The sequence below is a fragment of the Hordeum vulgare genome, chromosome 6H (assembly GCF_904849725.1).
Source record: "Hordeum vulgare subsp. vulgare chromosome 6H, MorexV3_pseudomolecules_assembly, whole genome shotgun sequence".
In the NCBI taxonomy this organism is placed as follows: domain Eukaryota; kingdom Viridiplantae; phylum Streptophyta; class Magnoliopsida; order Poales; family Poaceae; genus Hordeum; species Hordeum vulgare.
This window is the reverse complement of record NC_058523.1, coordinates 149,414,138-149,437,578: the sequence shown is the minus strand read 5'-3', so window position 1 is coordinate 149,437,578 and position 23,441 is coordinate 149,414,138. Positions and strand designations below refer to the sequence as shown.

The 23,441-nt window shown below is 44.1% G+C and overlaps 2 protein-coding genes across 5 annotated transcripts; one reads left to right on the top strand and one right to left on the bottom strand.

Annotated features, from left to right (window-relative positions):
* The first annotated feature begins 9,813 nt into the window (after positions 1-9,813).
* On the top strand, positions 9,814-18,657 carry LOC123402029 (transcription factor TGAL9-like). 4 transcript variants are annotated; one of them, XM_045095883.1, is made up of 9 exons: positions 9,814-10,190; positions 10,880-10,980; positions 11,429-11,628; positions 11,720-11,857; positions 12,145-12,222; positions 15,277-15,322; positions 15,634-15,932; positions 17,806-18,048; positions 18,127-18,657. In XM_045095883.1, exons 1-9 carry the CDS (start codon positions 10,081-10,083, stop codon positions 18,316-18,318), a joined length of 1,407 nt encoding a protein of 468 aa, XP_044951818.1. In that variant the 5' UTR covers positions 9,814-10,080; the 3' UTR covers positions 18,319-18,657. The 4 variants fall into 4 exon arrangements, with proteins under 4 accessions (XP_044951818.1, XP_044951819.1, XP_044951821.1 ...); XM_045095884.1 differs by having other exon boundaries at positions 9,815-10,190; positions 11,453-11,628; XM_045095886.1 differs by having other exon boundaries at positions 10,102-10,190; positions 10,875-10,980; positions 11,453-11,628.
* On the bottom strand, positions 18,573-22,251 carry LOC123402030 (protein ABHD18). The gene is made up of 6 exons (XM_045095887.1): positions 22,085-22,251; positions 20,924-21,371; positions 20,311-20,395; positions 20,056-20,225; positions 19,444-19,751; positions 18,573-19,032 (listed from the first exon to the last, which is right to left on the bottom strand). Exons 2-6 carry the CDS (start codon positions 21,297-21,299, stop codon positions 18,877-18,879), a joined length of 1,095 nt encoding a protein of 364 aa, XP_044951822.1. The 5' UTR covers positions 21,300-21,371; positions 22,085-22,251; the 3' UTR covers positions 18,573-18,876.
* Positions 22,252-23,441: the final 1,190 nt, after the last annotated feature.

Genomic DNA, 23,441 nt, shown 5'->3' with positions numbered 1-23,441 from the left:
TCAATCTAGAACATAGTGGATACTAGGGATCAATCCTCGTCAAGAACTAACTCGATTACATGATAGATCTCATCCAACTCATCACCGTCTAGCAAGCCTACGATGAGATTACTCACGAACGATCAAGAGCATCTTGGAATTGTCGATGTAGAAAGGTTGATGTTGACGATGGCGACGATTTCCCCTCTCCGGAGCCCGAAACGGACTCCAAATCTGCCCTCCACATGAAGAAGAGGATGTGGCGGCGCCTCCGTATCGCAAAACGCGATGAAACCTTCTCTCTGATTTTTTTCCAGGCGAAACGGAAGATATAGAGCTGAGTTTGGGGGCGGTGGTGCCACGTGGGCCCCCAAAAGCCTGCACGGCGCGGCCTAGGGGGTGGTCGCGGCCTGTGGGCTTGTGGCCCACTGGCACGCCCCCTCACGTGGATCTTTGCGCAGCTATTTTTCTTTTATTCCAGAAAATATCTCCATAAATTTTCAGGACATTCCGAAAACTTTTATTTTTGCACAAAAACAACACCATGGCAATTCTGCTGAAAACAACGTCAGTCCGGGTTAGTTCCATTCAAATCATGCAAATTAGAGTCCAAAACAAGGGCAAAATAGTTTGGAAATGTAGATACGACAGAGACGTATCAACTCCCCCAAGCTTAAAGCCTTGCTTGTCCTCAAGCAATTCAGTTGACAAACTGAAAGAGACAAAAGAAAAACTTTGACGAACTCTGTTTGATCTTGTTGTTGCAACTATGTCTAACTCATAACTAGAGTTTTAGCAAGATCACAAGCAAACCACATAAGCAAATGACATCTAGGTCTCATGGTAAACTCATATCAATGGCAAAATCAACTAGCGAGCAAATAATAATAAGCCTCAAGTGTCAACACTTCAATCAAAACAACATGAAGCAGTACGAATAGATGGTATCTCGCTAGCTCTTTCTGAGACCGCAAAACATAAATGCAGAGCACATTCGAAGACCAAGGGCTGACTAAACATTGTAATTCATGGCAATGAAGATCCAGTCATAGTCATACTCAACACAGTTAAAAGCAAAGCATAAAAATGACAGAGGTGCTCTCTAATTGGTGCTTTTGTAAGAAGAGGATGACTCAACAGGAACATAAATAGACAGGCCCTTCGCAGAGGGAAGCATTGATTTGCAGAGGTGCCAGAGCTCAAGCTTTGAAAACAGAGATAATAATTTTGGGTGGCATGCTTTCATTGTCAACGCAATGACTAAGAGTTCTCAATATATTCCACGCTACACATGCTATAGGCGGTTCCCAAACAGAAAAGTAAAGTTTTGACTCCCCCACCACCAATCAATCACACTCCACGGCTAGCCGAATCCTCGGGTACCGTCCATACCAACATCAATCCTGGGGGAGTTTTGTTTGTAATTATCTTTTCGATTTGAGGATGGAACTGGGAATTCCAATTACCGGCCCCTTTTTCGTGAATGATAGTGAATAAACACATATCGAGGATAACACGCCTAGCATGGAAGATACCAATAGCCCCCTGTCACCACATGAGCGGTTCGGGCATGCAAAACAGATTATTTCTTGAAGATTTACAGAGTGGCACATGCAAATTTACTTCGAACGGCAGGTAGATACCGCACATAGGTAGGTATGGTGGACTCATATGGAACAACTTTGGTTTATGGAAGTGGATGCACAAGCAGTATTCCCGCTTAGTACAAGTGAAGGCTAGCAAAAGACTGGGAAGCGACCAATTAGAGAGCGACAACAATCATCAAAATGCATTGAGATTAACTAACATTGAGTGCAAGCATGAGTAGGACACAAATCACCATGAACATGAATATCATTGAGGCTATGTTGATTTTGTTTCAACTACATGCGTGAACATGCGCCAAGTCAAGCCACTTGAATCATTCAAAGGAGGATACCATCCTATCATACTACATCATAGTCATCTCAACATTCATGTGGGCAACCAAGACAAACCATTATAAGCTCCTAGCTAAGTAAGCATGGCATGAGGAACTATGATCTCTAAGTTGTCATGGCAAACATGTTTCTCTCACAACAAAGCTGAACTAGGAGCAGTGAGCTAGTCATATTTACAAATACAAAATAGATCGAGTTCATACCAGCTTTTCCAGGCTCAGTCACTTCATCATATATCGTCATTATTGCCTTTCACTTGCACGACCGGATGATGTGAACAATAGTAAGAGTGCTCGTGCATTGGACTAAAGCTGGAATCTGCAGGCAAACACAAAGGAGAAGACAAAGTAATATGGCTCTTTGAAATCTAAACAGGTATGCATGCAAGAGCCGCTAAACATTGTAACCATTATCTTCTACCTTGACCCAAAGAAAAAGAAAACTATCTATACGGGAAAGCTCCCAACAAGCAAAAGAAGAAAAAGGAAATCTTTTTGGGTTTTCTCAAACTAGACAGACACATGAAAATAAAACGAGAAAAAGAAAATAAACTAGCATGGATGATACAGAGGCAAAGTGTGAACACCGGCTAACAAAGTGAAAGCATAAGCAAGAATGTAAAGTCGGTGAGAACACGTACTCCCACAAGCTTAGGCTTTTGGCCTAACTTGGTCTACTCCCAAGGATGGTCCTGGCGAAATCATAGTGGGGGTTATACGGGAGCGCTTCAGCCACTACCTGAATAGCTGCCTCACGGAGACGAGCAGCCTTTGCCTCCCTCTCATACTCTTCTGCCTCTCCTCTGGTTATGTAATATCTCTGTTTTACCTGAAAGTCAAAGAGCAGGAGCAGGAAGGGTAATATGGCAAACACGCTGCCGGTTAAATATCAAACGGTATAGGAGGGATTCATCATCCCTCTCAAGGAACTGGTAGCGTGTCAAAGCGACGCGGTCAAGGAAAGTTGTATGGAGCGGGGATCTCGTTCGCGGATGGGTACTCCAAGAAATTTTGCTATGCGAGTGGCATAGATGCCACCAAAGAAATCCCCTTCAATAACATTCTTATTCAGCCTCCTTGCTATAATAGCTCCCATGTTGAAGCTTTTGTCACCCATCACTGCGCTCTTAAGGATACTAAGGTCGGGTGCGCAGAGGTGACAATGCTCAATCTTGCCATTAATGCATCTGCCTATGAAGAGGGCAAAGTAATGCAAGGCAGGAAAATGAATACTCCCCATGGTAGCTTGCGTAATGTCTCTAGTTTCTCCAACCGTAATACCAGCACAAAAATCTCTAACCGAAGATTTAGGAGGATCACTAAGGCTACCCCAAGTAGGTATTTTGCAAATTCTATTGAAATCTTCTAAATCCATGGTATACGATTTTTCATAGAGATCAAACAGTACCGATGGCTCACGGCCAGCTGAAAATTTGAATCTATGAACAAAAGAGGCAGTGAGAGAAACATATTGTTCACATTTATCGAAGATGAATTCTTCGAGTCCGACGTTGTGAACAAGTGCATCAAACTCATCTTTGAAGCCTGCCTCAATCATAAATTCATCAGAAGGCCATTCACATGGTTGTACCTGGGCATCCCTAAGTTGGTAAGGATCAAGCTCCGGAATCGCAAGACGGGGACCTCTCTTGCTTGAGGAACCACCATGAAAGTTTCTCCTGAACATCTTCCTTTTCTGAAATTTTCAGTGACCCAAAGGAAAGGTGAACAAGGTTCAACTAAACTAGTAGCAACTACTCCAACAAGTGCCTAGAGACCATATTACGCATCAAAACTACTTGGGACAAGCTAGAATCAGCATGCAAAGCTCAAGAACATGGTCACCAAGGCAGCAAAAATACGCGGAGTATAAGGCACTACTAATTGGACCAATGGAGGAGTCACTTACCAAGGAGAAATTTCCCCAAAACAGTTCGGAGAACGGTGCTTTGAGCAAAGAGATCGAAAATCCCAGCAAGAGGAGCAAGAACACGGGTTTGAGCTGCGAAACAATTTTTTCTGGAGGTAGGAGAAGCGAATGAGAGCAAGAATGAGTGGAGGGGTGCCTGTGGGCCCCACAAGCCTGGGTGGCGCGGCCAGGGGTGCTCGTGCCGTCAGGGCTCGTGGCCCACTGGTGTGGCCCCCAGACAGACTCTTTGTCCCAGTATTTTTCAAAAAATCCAGAAAAAATCATACATGATTTTCACAGCGTTCGGAGAACTTTGATTTTCGGGGTACTTTTCGACGGGACGCTAAAAGCAGAAAACAGGGAAAACTAAACTAAACCTATCATTTTTCTTCTAAGCAACCTAAAGTGAAAGCTTGGAACAGAGGTATGTGACTCCTTGATTCATCCATCTCATGGTCATCGAAAGAAATCCGTCAATGGGGTTGATCAAATCCCCTCGACAAAACTTTCTCGAATCGCAAAAGAAGACGGAGAATTTTCGAATAGTCACTAGGTCACCTCAATGGGGATGTGTATCTCCCCAACCAGTAAGTTATACTTCATCTTGACACGAGGAATAGGGCATTCAAAGCTCCCAATAAAAATCGATGAAGTTTTTTCGATAGCATTGATGCAATGTACTCGATATTGTTTCTTCGGAAAGTGTACCGTATGCTCATTACCGTTGACATGGAAAGTGACATTGCCTTTGTTGCAATCTATAACAGCCCCTGCAGTGTTTCAAAAGGGTCTTCCGAGGATGACAGCCATGGCATCATCCTTAGGAATATCCAAGATAACAAAGTCTGTTAAGATAGTCGTGTTAGCAACCACAACACGCACATCCTCGCAAATGACGATAGGGAAAGCAGTTGATTTGTCGGCCATTTGCAGCGAGATTTCAGTGGGTGTCAACTTATCCAGTTCAAGTCTACGATAAAGAGAGAGAGCCATAACACTAACACTGGCTCCAAGGTCGCATAACGCAGTTCTAACGTAGTTGTCTTTAATGGAGCAAGGTATAGTGGGCACACCGGGATCACCTAGTTTCTTTGGAGTTCCACCCTTGAAAGTGTAATTGGCAAGCATGGTGGAAATCTCAATCTCAGGTATCCTCCTCTTATTAGTCACAATAACTTTCATGTACAGCATACGGAGACATCTTGTTCATATCCGTCAAACGCATTTGCAGAAAGACAGGTCTGATCATCTCAACGAATCGCTCAAAATCCTCATCATCCTTTTTCTTGGATGGTTTGGGAGGAAAGGGCATGGGTTTCTGAACCCATGGTTCCCTTTCTTTACCGTGCTTCCTAGCAGCGAATTCATTCTTATCGTATCTTCTATTTTTAGGCTGGTGGTTATCAAGATCAACATTAGGTTCAATCTCCACATCCTTTTCATTGCTAGGTTGAGCATCTTCATGAACATCACTATTGATATTATCATTAGGCTCATGTTCATCACCAGATTGTGTTTCAGCATTAGAGATAGAGGCATCGTTTGAAATCTCAGGGGTAGCAGCAACAGGGTTGCTAGCGTGCAGTTCCTATCATCTTTCTTCTTCTTTTTAGGATGACTAGGTGCGTCAGTGCTAACTCCTTGAGAATCTTGTTCAATTCTCTTCGGATGACCCTCAGGATACAGAGGTTCCTGGGTCATTCTACCGCCTCTAGTGACGACTCTGAAGGAATTGTCATTCAACTCATTGAGCAAGTCATTTTGAGCTTTAAGTACTTGTTCTACCTGAGTAGTAACCATAGAGGCATGTTTACTCAGAAGCTTAAGATCGTTGACGTTTCTGTCCACACAAGCACTTAAATGACTAAGCATGCGAGCATTCTTTTCCAATTGTCTGCTAACATAATCATTGAAGCTCTGTTGTTTGGCAACAAAGTTATCAAATTCATCCATGCATAAGCTAGCAGGTTTATCAAAAGGAATATCACTCTCATCAAGCCTAAGCAGAGAATTTACTTCTACTACCTGTATCGGGTTATCGAAACCATGGATCTCTTCGATAGGTGGTAGATTTTTGACATCTTCAGATTTAATGCCTTTCTCTCGCATAGATTTCTTGGCTTCTTGCATATCTTCAGGACTGAGGAATAGAATACCTCTTTTCTTCGGAGTTGGCTTAGGAGGTGGTTCGGGAATAGTCCAAGCATTCTCATTGCATAAGATGTTGTTCAACAGAATCTCAGCTTGTTCTACAGTCCGTTCCCTAAAAACACTACCGGAACAACTATCTAAGTGGTCTTTGGAAGCATCGGTAAGTCCATTATAGAAGATATCAAGTATTTCATTCTTCTCAAGAGGGTGATCAGGAAAAAGCATTTAGTAGCTGGATGAGCCTCCCCCAAGCTTGTTGGAGACTCTCTTCTTCAGCTTGAGCAAAGTTGTATATTTCCTGCAAGGCAGCTTGCTTCTTATGGGCAGGGAAATATTTTTCAAAGAAGTAGTAGACCATATCCTGGGGGCTACGCACACAACCAGGAGCAAGAGAAGTGAACCAAGTCTTAGCATCATCCTTTAGCGAGAAAGGAAACAGCTTGAGCATATAGTAGAGGCGGATCTTTTTCTCACTAGTGAATAGGGTGGCTATATCGTGCAGTTTGGTAAGATGGGCTACAACCGTTTCAGACTCATAACCGTGAAAGGGATCAGATTCGGCCAGAGTGATTAACTCAGGGTCGACAGAGAATTCATAATCCTTATCGGTCACAAAGATAGGCGGAGTAGCAAACTTCGGCTCGTATTTCATCCTAGCGTTCAGAGATTTTTCTTTCCACTTGCGCAGAAGTTTCTCAACATCATAACTATCCTTACACGCAAGAAAATCCTCAGCTATCTCTCCCTCCATAACATAGCGCGTATCAGGCATAACAGGCAATTCAGGCATAGTAGCAGGTTCTACTTCAATAGTATCAGCAGTTTCAGAAGTATCATCACATCTAGCAGCAATTCTAGCAAGTCGTGCATCAAGGGCACCAAGTGGCAAAGCAATATCAGGCATAGTATCAAGCATAGCATCATCAGGCATAGTATCAAGCATAGCATCATCATAAGCATCATGGACAGCAGAAGTAGCATCATCAAGCACAGGCGACATATCAAGATTTCTAGCAGGAGGTGATGTCGCAAACTTACTCATAACTGAAGGTGAATCAAGTGCAGAGCTAGATGGCAGTTCCTTACCTCTCCTCGTAGTGGAAGGTAGGATTTTAGTTCTTGGATCTTTCGGATTCCTCATAGTGATCAACAGACGTAAATCCCAAGTGACTCAGAGAATATAGTTGTGCCTCCCCGGCAACGGCGCCAGAAAAAGCCTTGACAACCCACAAGCGTATGGGATCCCAGCAGTTTTCGAGGGTAGAGTATTCAACCCAAATTTGTTGGTTCGCACGACGGGAAGCGAAAGAATATTCTCAAGTATTAGCAGCTGAGTGTGTCAGATTCAACCACACCTGAAAGATTAGTGTCTGCAAGCAAAGTATCAGTAGCAAAGTAGTATGATAGCAACGGTGCCAGAAACGATCTGTTGACGGCAGACTATTCCTAACTGTTGTATCAATGGCGCCAGTAAGTTGCCCGTGGACGGGAAATATTCTTCCCCGGCAACGATGTCGGAAAAGGTCTTGCAACAAGTAACAGCGGAGTAGCAAGGAACAGCAGTAGCAGCAGCAGCAAAGTAACAGCAGTAGCAACAGTAGCAGCAAAGTGGCCCAATCCCTCTTGTAGCAAGGGACAAGCCTAGACAAAGTAACGTAGCGAGGACCAGTAGTAAAAGACTCGTAGGCAGTGGATCGGTGATGGATGAGTATGACAGATGTGATTCATCATGTAACAGCTATAACACGAAGATATATGTAACTAGCTCCCGATCATCAATCTAATGTAGGCATGTATTGCGTATGTAGTCATACGTGCTTAGGGAAAAGAACTTGCATGACATCTATTGTCCATCCCTCCCGTGGCAGCGAGGTCCTAATGGAAACTACGGGATATTAACGTTCTCCTTTTAATAAAGAACCGGACCAACGCATTAACAGGCGGTGAATACATGAACTCTTCATACTATGGTCATCTCCGGGAGTGGTTCCGGCTATTGTCACTCCGGGGTTGCCGGGTCATAACACATAGTAGGTGACTACAACTTGCAAGATAGGATCTAAAACACAACATATATTGGCGACAACATAATAGGTTCAGATCTGAAATCATGGCACTCGGGCCCTAGTGACAAGCATTAAGCATAGCCAAGTAGTAGCAACATCAATCTAGAACATACTGGATACTAGGGATCAATCCCCGTCAAGAACTAACTCGATTACATGATAGATCTCATCCAACTCATCACCGTCCAGCAAGTCTACGATGAGATTACTCACGAACGATGAAGAGCATCATGGAATTGTCAATGGAGAAAGGTTGAAGATGACGATGGCAACGATTTCCCCTCTTCGGAGCCCGAAACAGACTCCAGATCTGCCCTCCAGATGAAGAACACGATGTGGCGGCGCCTCCGTATCGCAAAACGCGATGAAACCTTCTCTCTGATTTTTTTCCCAGGCGAAACGAAAGATATAGAGCTGAGTTTGGGGGCGGTGGTGCCACGTGGGCCCCACAAGCCTGCACGGCTCGGTCCTAGGGGTGGCCGCGGCCTGTGGGCCTGTGGCCCACTCGCACGCCCCCTCAAGTGGATCTTTGCGCTGGTATTTTTCTTTTATTCCAGAAAAAATCTCTGTAAATTTTCAGGACGTTTCGAAAACTTTTATTTCTGCACAAAAACAACACCATGGCAATTCTGTTGAAAACAGCGTCAGTCCGGGTTAGTTCCATTCAAATCATGCAAATTAGAGTCCAAAACAATGGCAAAAGAGTTCGGAAAAGTAGATACGACAGAGGCGTATCAGGAAGAGTAACTGCCCTGCAAGCCGAAGACCTTGGATGCAAGAAGTAGCTAGGAATCAAGACTATGAGATTGGAGGCCAGTTCGGGGGCCATTGAGGGAGTCCGAGACTAAGGGGTCCTCGGGCCCTTGACCTATCTTCACGGGTCGGACTCATGGGCCGCCTTGTAATTATCATTGAAGGGCTGAACTACAAGACGACGCCGTATCCAGTATGGAATCTTCCGAAGCCTTGGTGTATGCTCCAAGTCAAGATGATCATATCGGTATGTTTACTCCCTCGCGTAACCAACATTGTGTAACCTAGGAACCCTTGATATAAACCAGAGGGTTTTAGTCCATAAGGCAGATTAAGATCAATACTCCTAGGGTTTTATACCACATCATACGATCTCGAGGTAGATCAACTCCGTACTTGATACACCATCATCAATACAAACAAAACAGGACGTAGGGTATTATCTCCATCAAAAGGGTTTAAACCTGGGGTAAGCATCGTCTTTCATGTCTCTTGTTATCCATTGATTCAAGATCCACAGTTCGGGACCCCCTACCCGAGATCTGTTAGTTTTGACACCGACAATTGTGTTGCTTCCATCACGGCATCTATCGTTGGATGTATCGGGTGGCTGCTATATTAATATAGCGGGGGCAGAAGCCTATTTCGAGGATACTGTTGTTGATGCACACAACCTAATTGTGCTCCAAGACTCAACTAATCCCAACCTAGAACCTGTCAAAATAATAAATAAAACAAAACGACTAGACGTATACAGTCTACTTTCTTCATCATCACTTCGTCCCTAAAAACAATCACTATTTATAAATAGTAATCCACTAGTTTATAAATAGTAATCCACTAGTACTCATCTATGAATTCCAAACATTTGACATAGCAAGTGCATAAAAAACAGGTCGTCCTACCGACTCGGCTCAATCTAATCACACATCGTATTCTTCCCTTTTTATAAAAGTCTAATAATTGTCTACCTTTTTCCAAGGTTTGCAACCACTCCCTTATATTTCTTGTACACGCACTCCACCTCAGGCTATACAAGTCATCTTCTATCCTTTGCCAGCTTCCGGTCAGAAGAAGCTAACGAATCCAGCCATAGCTAGGAACAAGGGGAGAAGTTACGGAAAAAGGATCGGATTGCGGCGGTGCGAGATCACCGGTGATTATTCTGATCCGCTGGATTAATCCGACTTCGGATGTGAAGAACAGGTGCTGGAGCGGCATCTTGAGCTGATTGAGAAGATATAGCAAGCTTATAGAGTTGATTGATACTGGGAGATATTTGCATGGGGGATAGGCCATGGCAGCAGCCGCATGAGCATGCTTCTTGTTCAGCGCAGGCCGGGATGATCCAAGCTTCTACCGCTGCTACCTCGTCTATCCATGGAAGCATCATGTAAACCCTAACACCATGAAAATGTTCTTCTTTTCTTTCTGACAAGTAATTAGAGCTCTTTTCCTGATGTTTTCCCGCCTTGATAATATTTTCCGCTTCTGTTTTTTTCTTAAGCTTTTAGAGTTATTCTGGTGTATTAGTTAGGACTTAGGACATGAGTTGGTCTTTCACAAACATAAATAACTTATCTGAAGGCTTAAGGATGAAGTTAGCATCTTAGTTTGAAGATGATGGTTCAGAGTCTCTGTACGTGTATATATTGACTTATTTTGATGTTGTTTGGTCCAAATGTAAGGAAGGCGATGGTGCAGCTAATTAGCCCGACTTGCTACCATAAGAGACTTTCATCTCTCTCTCTCTCTCTCTCTCTCTCTCTCTCTCTCTCTCAAGAATTTCAGAATTTCTCTCCAGTTTTCATATTGCCTTTTAAGTTATGAGAATTGTGTTGAAAGTACCCTTTCTTGTTCATCTTGTAAGAGAACACTTCTCATGTATATGTTCAATAAGAATCTCAAAATTCGATTTATTCATGCATTTCCTCCTTAGTTTTATCCTCTTCCTTGAAGTGATGATTCCTCTTTTAGGAACTTAAAAAACATAGAGTATATGCGAGCCACAATTAATTAGCAATGATGGCCATGATAATCTTTCTGAAAGATTCCGCTATATATTAATTTGTGCAAGTGCAGGAGAAAGGACCCTGGCGGATACGAGGACTTGGCAGAACTTGATCAAGCCCTCTTCCTCTACATCAACAGCCAGGACCAACAACCAATTCAAGAACAACCACGTAAGACATGCTTAATCGATTATTTCTCTGATATATATCCTCAGACTATTTAATAGGTATACGTCTGGCCCCTGCAACCGCGCGTGATTTGACATGCCTGGTTGAGTTTCGCCATAGGCTGCACAACAATGTCGATGAAATCTTATGGTCTTTTTCCTTGTTTTCGCCCAAAAGCTTCTATTTTTTCTAATGGCAACAATTATTTCCCCCAAAAAGATATTAGGCTGGATTTTCTACTCTCGAGTTGGAGAGAGTGCCGTGTAACAAACACCTGCTGGCATGTGTGTTCTTGCATAAGATGATCACCTTTCTTTGTTACCCCAACAGAGACATTTCCAACCCTTCTATTTCTTCTCCTCAACATGAGTGTGAAGCCATGCATATATTCCATTTGGAAATTTACCATCGCCGCGTGCACCAGTGTTCTATTCTGAAATGGTCGCGTTAGACTTCTCTTCACGTGTGCATGCAGAGACTCTCAACATCTTCCCTTCTCGGCCGATGCACGTCGTCGCCGAACCTTCTCCGAAGGCCGCCACCTCGGCGTCGAACATCATCGCCGCGAGCTCTAATTTAAAGCTGCAACGTCCACCGTCCAACTCCAAGCAGTCGTCCATGCCGGCACCGGGCGGCAAGGCGACCGTCAAGGTTAGCTCCCTAGCTAGCTAGCTATATTCTACAGATGCACACTTCTCGTCACATTTCTGTGTTATGAATTATGATGTGGCTACCATTTCAGAGAGAAGGAAGCGGAAGCGGCGGCGCCGGCACGCCGTCGACCTCGGAGCACGAGGGCCCCAGGACGCCGGACGCCAAGACGCTGAGGAGGCTCGCGCAGAACAGGGAGGCCGCGAGGAAGAGCAGGCTTAGGAAGAAGGTATGTATAGTTGATTAACTTAGTTAAGCTATTAATCACTGCAATAACCTAACATGTCGAAGCTAAAACACGTACAGTAGTGGTTTGGCAGTCCGCATTGTTTGGTGTGTAGAATTGGGGTCGACGTTGAAGTTAACCTGCTACTGCTACCACCTAAAAGTTGTGCGTACTGTCAAACTCGCTAGGGCCCCAAAGGTTTCCACATTTCTGCATGACAAGTACACCTCTTATAGACTGATGATATGATTGGCTTTCTGCTTGTCTTTTGTGCCAATGTGCATGTGTAGGCTTACATTCAAAATTTGGAGACAAGTAGGGTCAGGCTGTCACAGATGGAGCAGGAGATGCAAAGATGCAGCGCTCAGGTATGCATATTCTCTGTTCCCCAAAACGTCCAAATTTCTACCTTTCTATGGGCCACGCCGTCAGTGATGTTGGCCCAGCAGTAGAACTTTCCATTTAAATTTAATTGTTTATATATAAGAATATTTTTTACTGCAATATACTCCCGGCGTCCCATAATACAAGGACGTTTTTCAAAGTGTTTTAGCTTGAAAAACGTTCTTATACTATGGAAAGGATTGAGTATGGGTTATAGGGAAATGGGTAGCCCATGGACAGTCCTGTCCATCCCCATAGCGACGCCACCATGCGTCGTGGTTTATGCTTCGGGTGGCAACGACTTTTTCTCGGGTTGTGTGATGGTCAGGTGTTACTAGAGGTGCGACCGAGGTTCCACATGATATTGACCTTAGATTTCAGGTGGGTGGTAGTGAGATGAAAGAATAACCATGAGAGGCCATGGTACTGACATACTAGTTTGGCACATGAGTATAATAAGGACACTACACGAAGTTTGTAAGGACGATGGCTACTATGGTTTTCAAATCGAATGATATGTACCATGGAGGATATAGCGGCAACGAATGGAGATAGGAAAATAAGGTGGTGGCACCCTGCAAAAAAATGGTGGTGGCGGCACAAGCTATACATGCACGCCTATGTACTACTCTCGGCTTAGGTACAATAATATGTGTGGCCGGGCCAGATGGGTTTAGGATCGCGGTTTCTGATGGACAATAGATCAACAATGGTTTCAGCACCTTACTAACGAAATGCTGAAGTGAGGCTTCACAATCATTAATGATGGGCTAGGAGGGCGACTGACACCCTGTCAGTGGATTATCAACGACAATAGAGATGGTAGACGATGGTGAGAAGCAGTAGCTCTGAAGAGTTGGCTTTAGGCCCTGTTTATTTGGCCTACACCTTCGACACATTCAGATGTGGACTTGTTGTGATGGCAAAGTTGTTATGCTGAGGAGAGGAAGCTGCTCCAGCGAAGGTTAGCTGTTTGGCAATGCAACTATGGAAGCACACAGCTAATGAACACACTGCTTCAGAAGTTGGGGAGGAAGGGAGAGATAGGACATGCCTGTGGTGGCATTTATGACATAATAACTACGACTAAACGTCAAAGTAAGGATGGCAATGGGTCGGGTTTGGGGCGGGTGGAACTTGTCCAAATCCAACCATGGCCCGTCTTCATACCCTCTGCCCATCCATCAAAGCATCTATGGACACAAATTTTGCTATGTCCAAATTCATTGGATATCTGGATACCCATGGAGCTCCATGAATGTAGAAAAAACAACATGATACCTTCCCAAAGATCAGATTAACTCACCATCTTTCATTAACTTAGATTAGGTTCAATAATTAGGTTAGTGGGTGTGGGGGATTAGGGAACATGGGCCAGGCTTTGATCTTCTGTGACCGCAAGTGACTTGGGGTTGGACATTTGCTTAGTCTAGTGTCAGAACCATATGGGCGCACATGTCATACGCGTATCCATTGGATATCCATGGGACAAAAATTACAACTATATCCAACCTGGTTGTTCGCGGGTATCCAGATCAACATCGATGGACAGAAATGCGCTTCATACCTTTGCCTAACCGGGTCGGGTATCCATGGGTATCCAGATCCATGGATAAAATTGCCTTCCCTACATCAAGGGCATGGGGGCTGAGAAAAAAAATACTTTGGTTGTGAAGTACATTGAGACGTTCTTTGGCCCCATATGCCGGAAAATAACACGAATCAGCTCTTGGGTTGCGATTTCGCAGCTGCTCTAGAATAGCTGTTTGTTTCAAGTATACAAGTCGGCATGACAAAGTTTGCATGGAAATAGGGGCGGGGGGAGCAGCCAGGTGAAATTAATTCAGGGGAGAGGAATTAATGGATGGGATCAGTAACTTACGTCCATAAGTTTAGGGCTTTCGTATGCGCAAATAGCCACCGCTACGGTGAGAGGGACCTGTCGCGTACGTGAAAACTTGAAGACGTGTGGAGGGTGGTAAGAGTACATGCGGTTTGAGCCGAAGTGTGTATCCGATCTAAAAGTATCAAGAGTCAACTTCCAGTGAATAAATCAGGTAAATGAAATTCTAGTATAACCACTAAGTGCTCTAACATCTTAACTTAATATACACCAATACTAGAAGTATGGGTTTAAACCCTATAGCCATGCATCCAGTCTAAGATAATGGCTCAAGAAGCTGAGTATCTACTTCCTTCACTTTTATATACAAGGCCACGATCCCACATTACAGGTATCAAGGCAAAAGTTAATGTCTTTTAAGTCAATGTTGCAAGACAACTTGCCTCCTTGTCTACCGTGTAAATTAATGCGTATTTTTCTCTCTCATGCATATCAAGCCAATGATCTTACTCCTGCATGCATGTAAGGGATAATTGATGTCCTCCTTTGCTAGTACTACGAGGCAAACATCATTAATATTGCATCGATTAGTGTTAGGACATCTTCAATTGTCGTATGATCATCGTTGGTAAAATTGTCACATAGACGGTTTTGATGATACGGCACATAATAAAAGAAGAGAGAGAATAAAATCGTATAAACTTGAAGCAACGTTTCAGACACAAGCTCTGAGGCAAGCATGGACATTTCTTCAACATTTAGTGGACCCGCTTAGTTATTTTACATACGGTTAACATACACTTCATTGAAGAGCTTGTATGGTGTGTTGTTGGCTGCTGACATGGACACTTATACTAACGATTAAACATACAGACTGTTGGAGATGTTCTTAGTGGGGCCTTGTATATATGCAAATTGTAATTTTGGTAGTGGCTTTGTATATAAAAATGAAGGAAGTACTCCCTCCGTTCCTAAATATAAGTCTTTAAAAAGATTTCACTAAGGGTCTATATACGGAGGAAAATGAGTGAATCTACACTCTAAAACATGTCTATATACATCCGTTAGTCCTCTAATGAAACCTCTAGAAAGACTTATATTTAGGAACGGAGGGAGTATAAGTTATGTCTTAATTGCACATTTTATTTCTATCACCGCCTAACTAATTTGTTTCATCTATCTCTTTGTGACTAAGGGTGCAATCTTGGGTGGTGGAGCTGGCATTGGAGGGCTAAGCCCAGGCATGCACGGAACTAAACCCTAAGCTGTTCAGTCTATGCCATCACACAGAAAAAAAATCCTTTCATTCAATGCTTCTTACTTTCTCCGTTTCTAAATATAAAAAAAATTAAAGATTTCAAGTATATACGGATGAATATAGACATATTTTAAAATATAGATTTATTCATTTTGTTCTGTATGTAGTCCCCTAATGAAATGTCTAGAAAGACTTGTATTAGAAACGGATGGAGTAGATTTTTAGTAATAGTATGTGATCTCTCTCGTACGTCCATGGCAAAACAATAACAATTCCAATGAAACGAATTAGCAGAGGCGGCATGGTTCGACGGGGAGTACGCGAGGTGGGTGGACGAGCACGACAGGATGATGCGGCACTTGCGGGCAGCGGTGGACGCGGAGGGGGTGGAGCACGACGCGGCGGCGGCGGACGGCGAGCAGCTGCTGCGGCAGCTTATCGACGCCGCGGCGGCGCACCATGTGGTGCTGGCGGAGCTCAAGTCCGCCGTTGCCAGGGCCGACGTGTTCCACCTCGTCTCCGGGACGTGGCTGCCCGCCGCCGAGCGCTGCTTCATCTGGATTGGCGGCTCCCGCCCCTCGGACCTCATCAAGGTATGTACGTAGTACATGTCTTGGCTTCTTTTTTTTTTTTTACCTCCTTTTCTAAAAAAAACATGTCTTGATTTTTGCATGGAAAATTGAGAGTACAGCTCTAGGGCATGCATGCACGTACGACATATAAGCTGGTCGATGACGATCAAGAGACGGGTTAAAACATACGTGCAACATATCATAAATCAGCGACACTTATTTTATGACTTAAAAAGTGTCGCTGATTACCTCCATTCGAAAATAATTGATGTGGTTTTAATTCAAATTTGAATGAAAACCATGTCAGTTACTCCCTCGGTTCCTAAATATAAGTCTTTTTTAGAGATTTTAAGAGGACTACATACGGATGTATATAGACATACATTAAAATATAGATTCGTTCATTTTGCTTTTCATGTAGTCTTCTAGTGAAATCTTTAAAAAGACTTTTTTTTAGAAACCGATGGAGTATTTTCGAATAGAGGGAATAGTATATATTGGTAATTAAGGTGAAGAGACTGGAGAAGGCATGCAGCCCTTCAAAACATTAGGTAGAGAGAGACGTATATATGATGGATTAGCTAGCTATCGTCTATCACTAGCTAATCTTAAGCAGGTGGCTCATCGAAAAAAAAAAATCTTAAGCAGGTGAGAGGTCCCAGTTGATGGAACAGTCGGGCCTTCACAAGTCTTTGGCTAAGGTTGATTAATCAGAAGAGACCGATAGATGCCTATGATTGCTATTTCTGTGCTGGAAGAAAGCGTACTTGGCCACGAGAGTTGGTGAAGGAGGGAGGTTAGATATGGGAGGTCGACGTGTATGTGGGTTAGCTAGCTTCTAGATGGAACCGGGTATTAACCACAGCAACTTTTCAAACGTTGACCATCTATATAAATATGAAACTATATCACTCTAATGGTATGTGTTTGACATTCTAGATGTAAATATTTTCTCTATAAATTTGATAAAAAATTATGAGGTTTGATTTTTCAAAAAAATCTAATGCATTAGATTACGAAGTGGAGGGAACACCAAACATACTCGCGTTGAACTATATTATTCATCTTTCCCCTTCAGTTTCGAACTGTCCAAACTAATTGAAGCATAAAAAATAGTATGACATCAGAGCCAAGAGCCTCGCATTCGGAACTCGGCAAAAAATTTACTCTCTCCGTCCTAAAATAAGTGTCTTAAGTTTAATACAATTTTGTACTAGCGTTAGTGCAAAATTGAGACAGTTATTTTGGGATGGAGGAAGTATTAAATAAAAATAGTTGCAACCTACTATCGCATGTCTAAGACTACGATCACATGTCTAAGACATAGAGCATCCTATACGTGAGGATTTGTTAGTTTTAATTTTCAGATGAACTGCGTGCATGAATTCATACCTTGGACATATTGCACAAGTGGCGAATTCAAGATAATGGGAAGGAAAAAAAATAACTTTGACACAAATGCAAATTTGGATCGTACTATTTTGACATGCGTTTGTAGTTGAACAAATGATGCATATGAGACATCCAAGAGGTGGTGAATGATGATTTTAGAGACTCCCCTAGACATTTCCCAATTTGTTTGTAGGGTTCATGAGATTTGAGGTGATTTTGGAGGACGACATCTCAACATTAGAAGGATTATTAGGTTCCAAAAAACATTGTTAGCGTTACTTTCTCAATCGAGGCGTTATCATAGCCGCATTGCTGTTTGGCTTCGCGATTATCCCTCGACTACATTAAGTGAGGATTGTAATTTTCTCCATAGCTAAGGCCGGGCACTCCCTCCATTTCTATATAGAAGGTCATTACTAAATTTTATCAAGCCAACGCTTGCACTCCATCTGTACCAATAATATTTGTAGTTGGGGTTATAATAATGGCAAATGGAACGCAGGTTATGGCGCGGCATATGGAGCCAGTGACGGAGCAACAGGCGGCGGGCATGTACGACGTGCAGCGGTGGGCGCAGGAACGCGAGGAGGCTCTGGACCGCGAGCTCCAGGCCACGTACCGCTCCCTCTCCGACACCGTCTCCTCCGACGCGCTCATCTCCCCCTACCCCGACACGGCCGCCTACATGGCCCACATGTCGCTCGCCATCTCCAACCTCTCCTCCCTCGAGGCCTTCGTCAGACAGGTAAAACCTCTCCTCTGTCTGCCTAGCCAGTTTATTATGCGCGCGCTCAGTCAGTGTATTTGTGGTGATGTGGTGCAGGCAGACGCGCTGAGGCTGCAGACGCTGCACAGGCTGCCGCAGGTGCTGACGGCGAGGCAGTCGGCGCGGTGCTTCCTCGCCGTCGCCGACTACTCCCAGCGCCTCCGCGCGCTCAGCTCCCTCTGGCTGGCGCGGCCGCGACAGGACCAGCCCGCCCAGCCCGGCGCCGGCGGCAGGCTGTTCCACCCGTAAAACCCTGCCTGCGTCGTCACCTGGCCGGCCAGCTAGCTAGGCAACATATGCAAAACATAGAAGAAAAGATAATTAGGTTTTCAGGTAGAGGTGATCAGATGATGGATGATCCATTCCTTGCTCCTTGGACGAGTGGTTTTGTGTTTACTTCTGGTAATTGTGTATATAGGAGTATATAAGAGTGAGTTTTAACGTGCAGCTGACAATTCGGCGCTATATAAAAATAAGAAACTGACATTCATCATACTGTAATGTGTGCGTTTGCTATGCTTCTCAGCATTGTGGATCATCTTATTGCCAGTTATTAAACAAATCAAACGAGTCAGTGTATTTGTGTTACAAATGTGATTCTACAGCCAATGGGCCAACCTCTCCACTAACTTTGACACTCACTGCACCTCAATCTACCACTTGTTTAATCCAAACACTTAATTAAGTTACAACAACTAATGCGCCATACCTCGGCTCTCTTTTAAAAAAAAATACAACAAGAGATGCATCTGTCATGAGCTTGCAGAGCTCAATTGGTGTGGCCATGGGTACACAAGAATCACCCTGTTATAATCTGTCAAGGGCATCGACGATGGCCTTGCGAAACGAGTCGTTGTGGAGTAAAAAAGAGGACACATGGCCTCCCATCACCCACCGGACTTCTGAGCCCGGCCATGCCTTCTGGAGCTCCATGACCGAGTGTCTAGGAATATAACCGTCATCCTGAAACAAGGACAACATACATGGATTTAGACTGGAACCAAGCTTCAATAGTAGACACTATGATATCTGATACAGTACCAAAGGTTTCACCCAACACTACAGAGCACAGATTACAGAAACAAGCTAATGAACCGAGGTGTGGATGATCATTGAATGGATCAGCTCGGATAACCCTCATGCTACAACACAACTGATGCAGAAAACATTTATATTATCACTTTTTAGGTGCTGTAAATAATACTACATCTGTTGTTGAAATAGTAGCAAAGCACGTATTATTTTGAACTAGTAATGCAAGCTCATTGAGAGATACTCTGTAAGAAATCTACCTAGCAGGTTGGAAGTAGAAGGCCCAGGTGGCGTTAATCACATTTGGATATATATGGTACATAACAGGTGAGTGGCACTAACCGTTGCACCAACAAAAATGACGGCCTGTGGATTCTTCGGTAGGGGAAACCGAGTGACGTCCGTCAGAGATAGCACTGACCGTAATCTGTCTTTTACTTGCTCAATAGTGATTCCGGATGCCGCATCTTCGGACAAAGAAGTTGCATCTTTAGCTAATGCTGCTGCATCTTCTCTCAGTGCTTCCCAAGCTGTGGCATGTCTGTAAAGTCCTTCACAGAAAGGTACCACAGCAGAATGTGGAGCAAGAAATGGTAGTGTGGCAATTGGCGTAGGATGCAAGGATCCTACCATTGCAGCATGTACGCCACCTGTTATTAACAAACAATGCTTATGAAAACAACTGGCGAAATATTTCATAAAGAAGGAATTCCTATATGCTCTCAGAATAAAGCTTTTGAAATAAACACAATACTACTCCATCCATTCACATTTGTAAGACATATTAGACATTTAAGACAACACCGAAAACAGTTCAATTTCAGCTGTCTAAAACGTCTTACAAAAGTGAGCAGAGGGAGTAAAATTTTCATACGACATTTTTTTCTAATGAAACTAAGACAAAATAGTGGAGACAAGCAAGGACTCCTTTCTTTTAATGAGAAAAGTACATACCCATGCTGAGCCCACATATGCCCATCTTGCCATAACCAGCCTCAGCCTGCAACCAGTATAAGAGACTGCGAGCTTCATCAATAGTGGCTTTTCCTAAGAGTAGCAAGTCACTCACACATTGAAGCTTGGCCCCATGCTGCATGCTAGGACGTCGTTGTCCATAATAGGGGCTGCATTTCATTTGAGATATCAGTTCCTGCCAAGAAGAATGAGAATCGACAAAAATGCATGGTACCCCTATTGTACAAACCTCACCTCTCAAGAACCATGGTTGCAATATTGTCCTTCAAAAGAGGTCCGCCAAGCCGTAGCCTTCTCTCAAATGAGTGATCACCGGTGCCTAAAATATTGAAGAAAGGCTTAACTCGATTCACTAAATGTGGGTCCCTGGTTAAAAGGGGGGAGAACCGGAGATCATCTTAGGTATTAAGAAAACAATCCTAGTGATAACTTCCAAGAAAAACATAGCATCAACACAATCGTGCTTGTCAGTAGAAAACACGTCATATTCTGAAAACAGAATTTCTAGAACTAGGAAAATCTCTCACCATTTTATTCAGATAGTACATGGAAAATTTTAGAAGTCAGTGATTCTGTTCTGAAATGAGGTGACAAAGCTAAATGTCACCAAACTACATAGGCATAAAATACCATTGATCCGTTCATACAGTGATATCTAAATGTCAAAGGCATAAAAGAACATTTTCTGAAGTCTGGTGGGTTGGGAAAAAATCTGGAGCGATGATTCATTGCATATGGTATGACTACATATATACATCGGTTTATGGATCCCACCCAACATTAATTCAAAGACGAAGATGATAATGGTACACCAAGATAGAGTAAGATCGAGATACAAATTTTGTACCTGCCAAATGGACCACGCAAGCCATCTTCTCTGGTGAGACATCCTTGGGCGTAAGAAAAGCAACTCTTGCATTGTGACTCTCAGGAGGCAATGCATCAATTAGTCTCTCATCACATGTTGTCCGGAAAACACCCTCTCGCAGACAAGAGTTCTTTGTCTCCCAAACTGTTTTCCATTTAGGCTGCACAGCAGTTGGTGGCCAGCTCTGGCAAGGCGCTTCCGGGAAAAGCTGCTTCACCATCCTCTCTAACAAATCAAGTTTGGTACCTCCCCATCCCTTTGAGAAAAATGGTGTTCCTAATTTCGTGCGATGAAGGAGAGTCCCATATATATGGTCCAATACATAATGTACTAACCCAACATTCACGGATACCATATTCAAGAATGTCTGATTAAAGTTGATTACTCCACTTGACCACAAATTACAACCAGAAACACCGACAAATGCCTGCGCCAAAACATTTTAACAATTGTCCAAGTCAGCATATATTACATAACAGGAACATTATTAACAATTAAAAGCAAGGGAATGGTTTCCAGCGGTAACTTAAAGCAAGAATAAATTGAAGCAAGCCCGCTAGTAGCTTAAATTTTTGGATATAAAGCATAGCCCACTAGGAAAACAAGTATGGAAGGGATTCGCCGGAGCAATGCAGCATCATGGCATCAGACATTGAGATTCAAGGACAACAGTCACATCACAGACACCTACACATCAACTAAAAGCAGCATCTCTGCCAAAGGAAACGGACCTAATCGAGGCAGATCTGGAAGATAATTACTCGAGGTATTCGACAGGAGAGGAGACAGGACACCTGACGACGCCCAATGCAGGCAAATCCAGGCGCGCTCACATCTAGTAATAACTATCCAGGCCAGGAATCCAGCTCGCTGTGAAGGCTGCAATGCTCGAGCCGACCAGGCAGACGCCGACTCTCTTAAGAAGCGCACCTGCCTAATCCGTGGCGGACGGGAGCCAGCGACGACGGCGGCGGGACGCCAAGAGACCACGGGAGCCTCGCGGTCCGTCGGGAGGCAATCCGGATCGAGATCCACGGGAGGGGGGGAGGGAGAGTCAGAGAGAGACGGAGGCCGCGAGAGAAGCGGTCGCGGGGAAGGGGGTGGGGGAGATGGAGGGGGCGGTGGCGCGCCGTGAATTACCTCGTTGGATCCGCGGCGGCGCGAGGAAGGCGGCGCGGGGATCGCTGGCGTGGGGATTGTCGCCGGGTGCGGATTGTGGGACGGAGGCTGGAGATTTGGAACGAGTTCTTTTTGGCTGCGTTGTCGGGCGCGCGCGAGCGAGGGGGGAGAAGGTATAGGAGGACACGGTGGGCGACGGCCGCGGGGACCCGCACTCGGTTTTGGATGAGGACATCGAGGCGGATAAGGTGCAGCCAGGGAGCGGATGATGCCTGCGCTGCCTACGCGCCGATTGCGACGTGCGTGTACAACACGAGTTTCTAATCGAAACGGACACCGAGTAAAGTTGATCAGCTTATCTTCACCTAAAACACACCGAGTTGATTTTACAAAAAAAAATCATTACTGTTTATGACATTAAACTCGTAGTATATATTAAATATTTTTTTAAATACTCATATCTTTTAAACCGTAACTCCAAATTTAACATATTATACATGGAATTTGATTAGAAAAATATGTATAATTTAAATATGATATTATTTTATCTGTTAAACGTTTAATAAAAATACTATCTAGGGTGCAATCTTAATAAAGAAGTCACTATTCGTCTTTCTTTCATACCGGTACTCATCCGGGTTGGGAATGAACACGTCAACAAAATCAGGATTAGAGATGAAACTGAAGGTCACTTGACTGATTCTTTGTACGTATTAAATCTACATGCAAGCCGTGTTAAAATAGAAGACCTGTGAAATTTTAAACTGCATTTTTGTAGGATAAGACCATCTTTATTTGTATCGTAACTATAAATTCTCAAATTATAGACATTTTTTATAAATTAAGAGCGTGTGTCGTGTGATATTTTTTTCTCCCGTTGCAACGCATGGGCCCTTTTGCTAGTTAATTCTAAAAGGGAAGCACTTTGCGCCTGCACGCCGACCCAACTGTTGGGCCGGTCGTCCTGCAGCCGTCAGATCTGTCCCTTCCGAACCATCGGATTCTATCTTTCCCAACCTTCAGCACGCGCACGGGAAAAGGAAGAGGCCCGCCTCGCACGCGCCGACGCCCCAGCACGCGCCGACCGCCTCGCCTCGCCTCCTCATCGCTGGTCGCCCTCACCGTCGGTCGCCGCCTCAGCCGCCGGTCGAAGCACCATGGATGCAGCTCCGCGACTCAGCTCGTCCAGACCACTCGCCGCCCCGCGCTCCGGGACTCAGCTCGCCCACCATTCGCTGCCCCCGCCGCTGCTCATGCCCGTCGGTCTTCACCTTGTCGGTCGCACCTCACCCCCTGTGTTGCAAACGCTGGAAAAAAAGTTTCAACCGTGTATAGAAAAGCTTCAACCGTTAAAAAAAACAGCTTCAACCAAAAAATT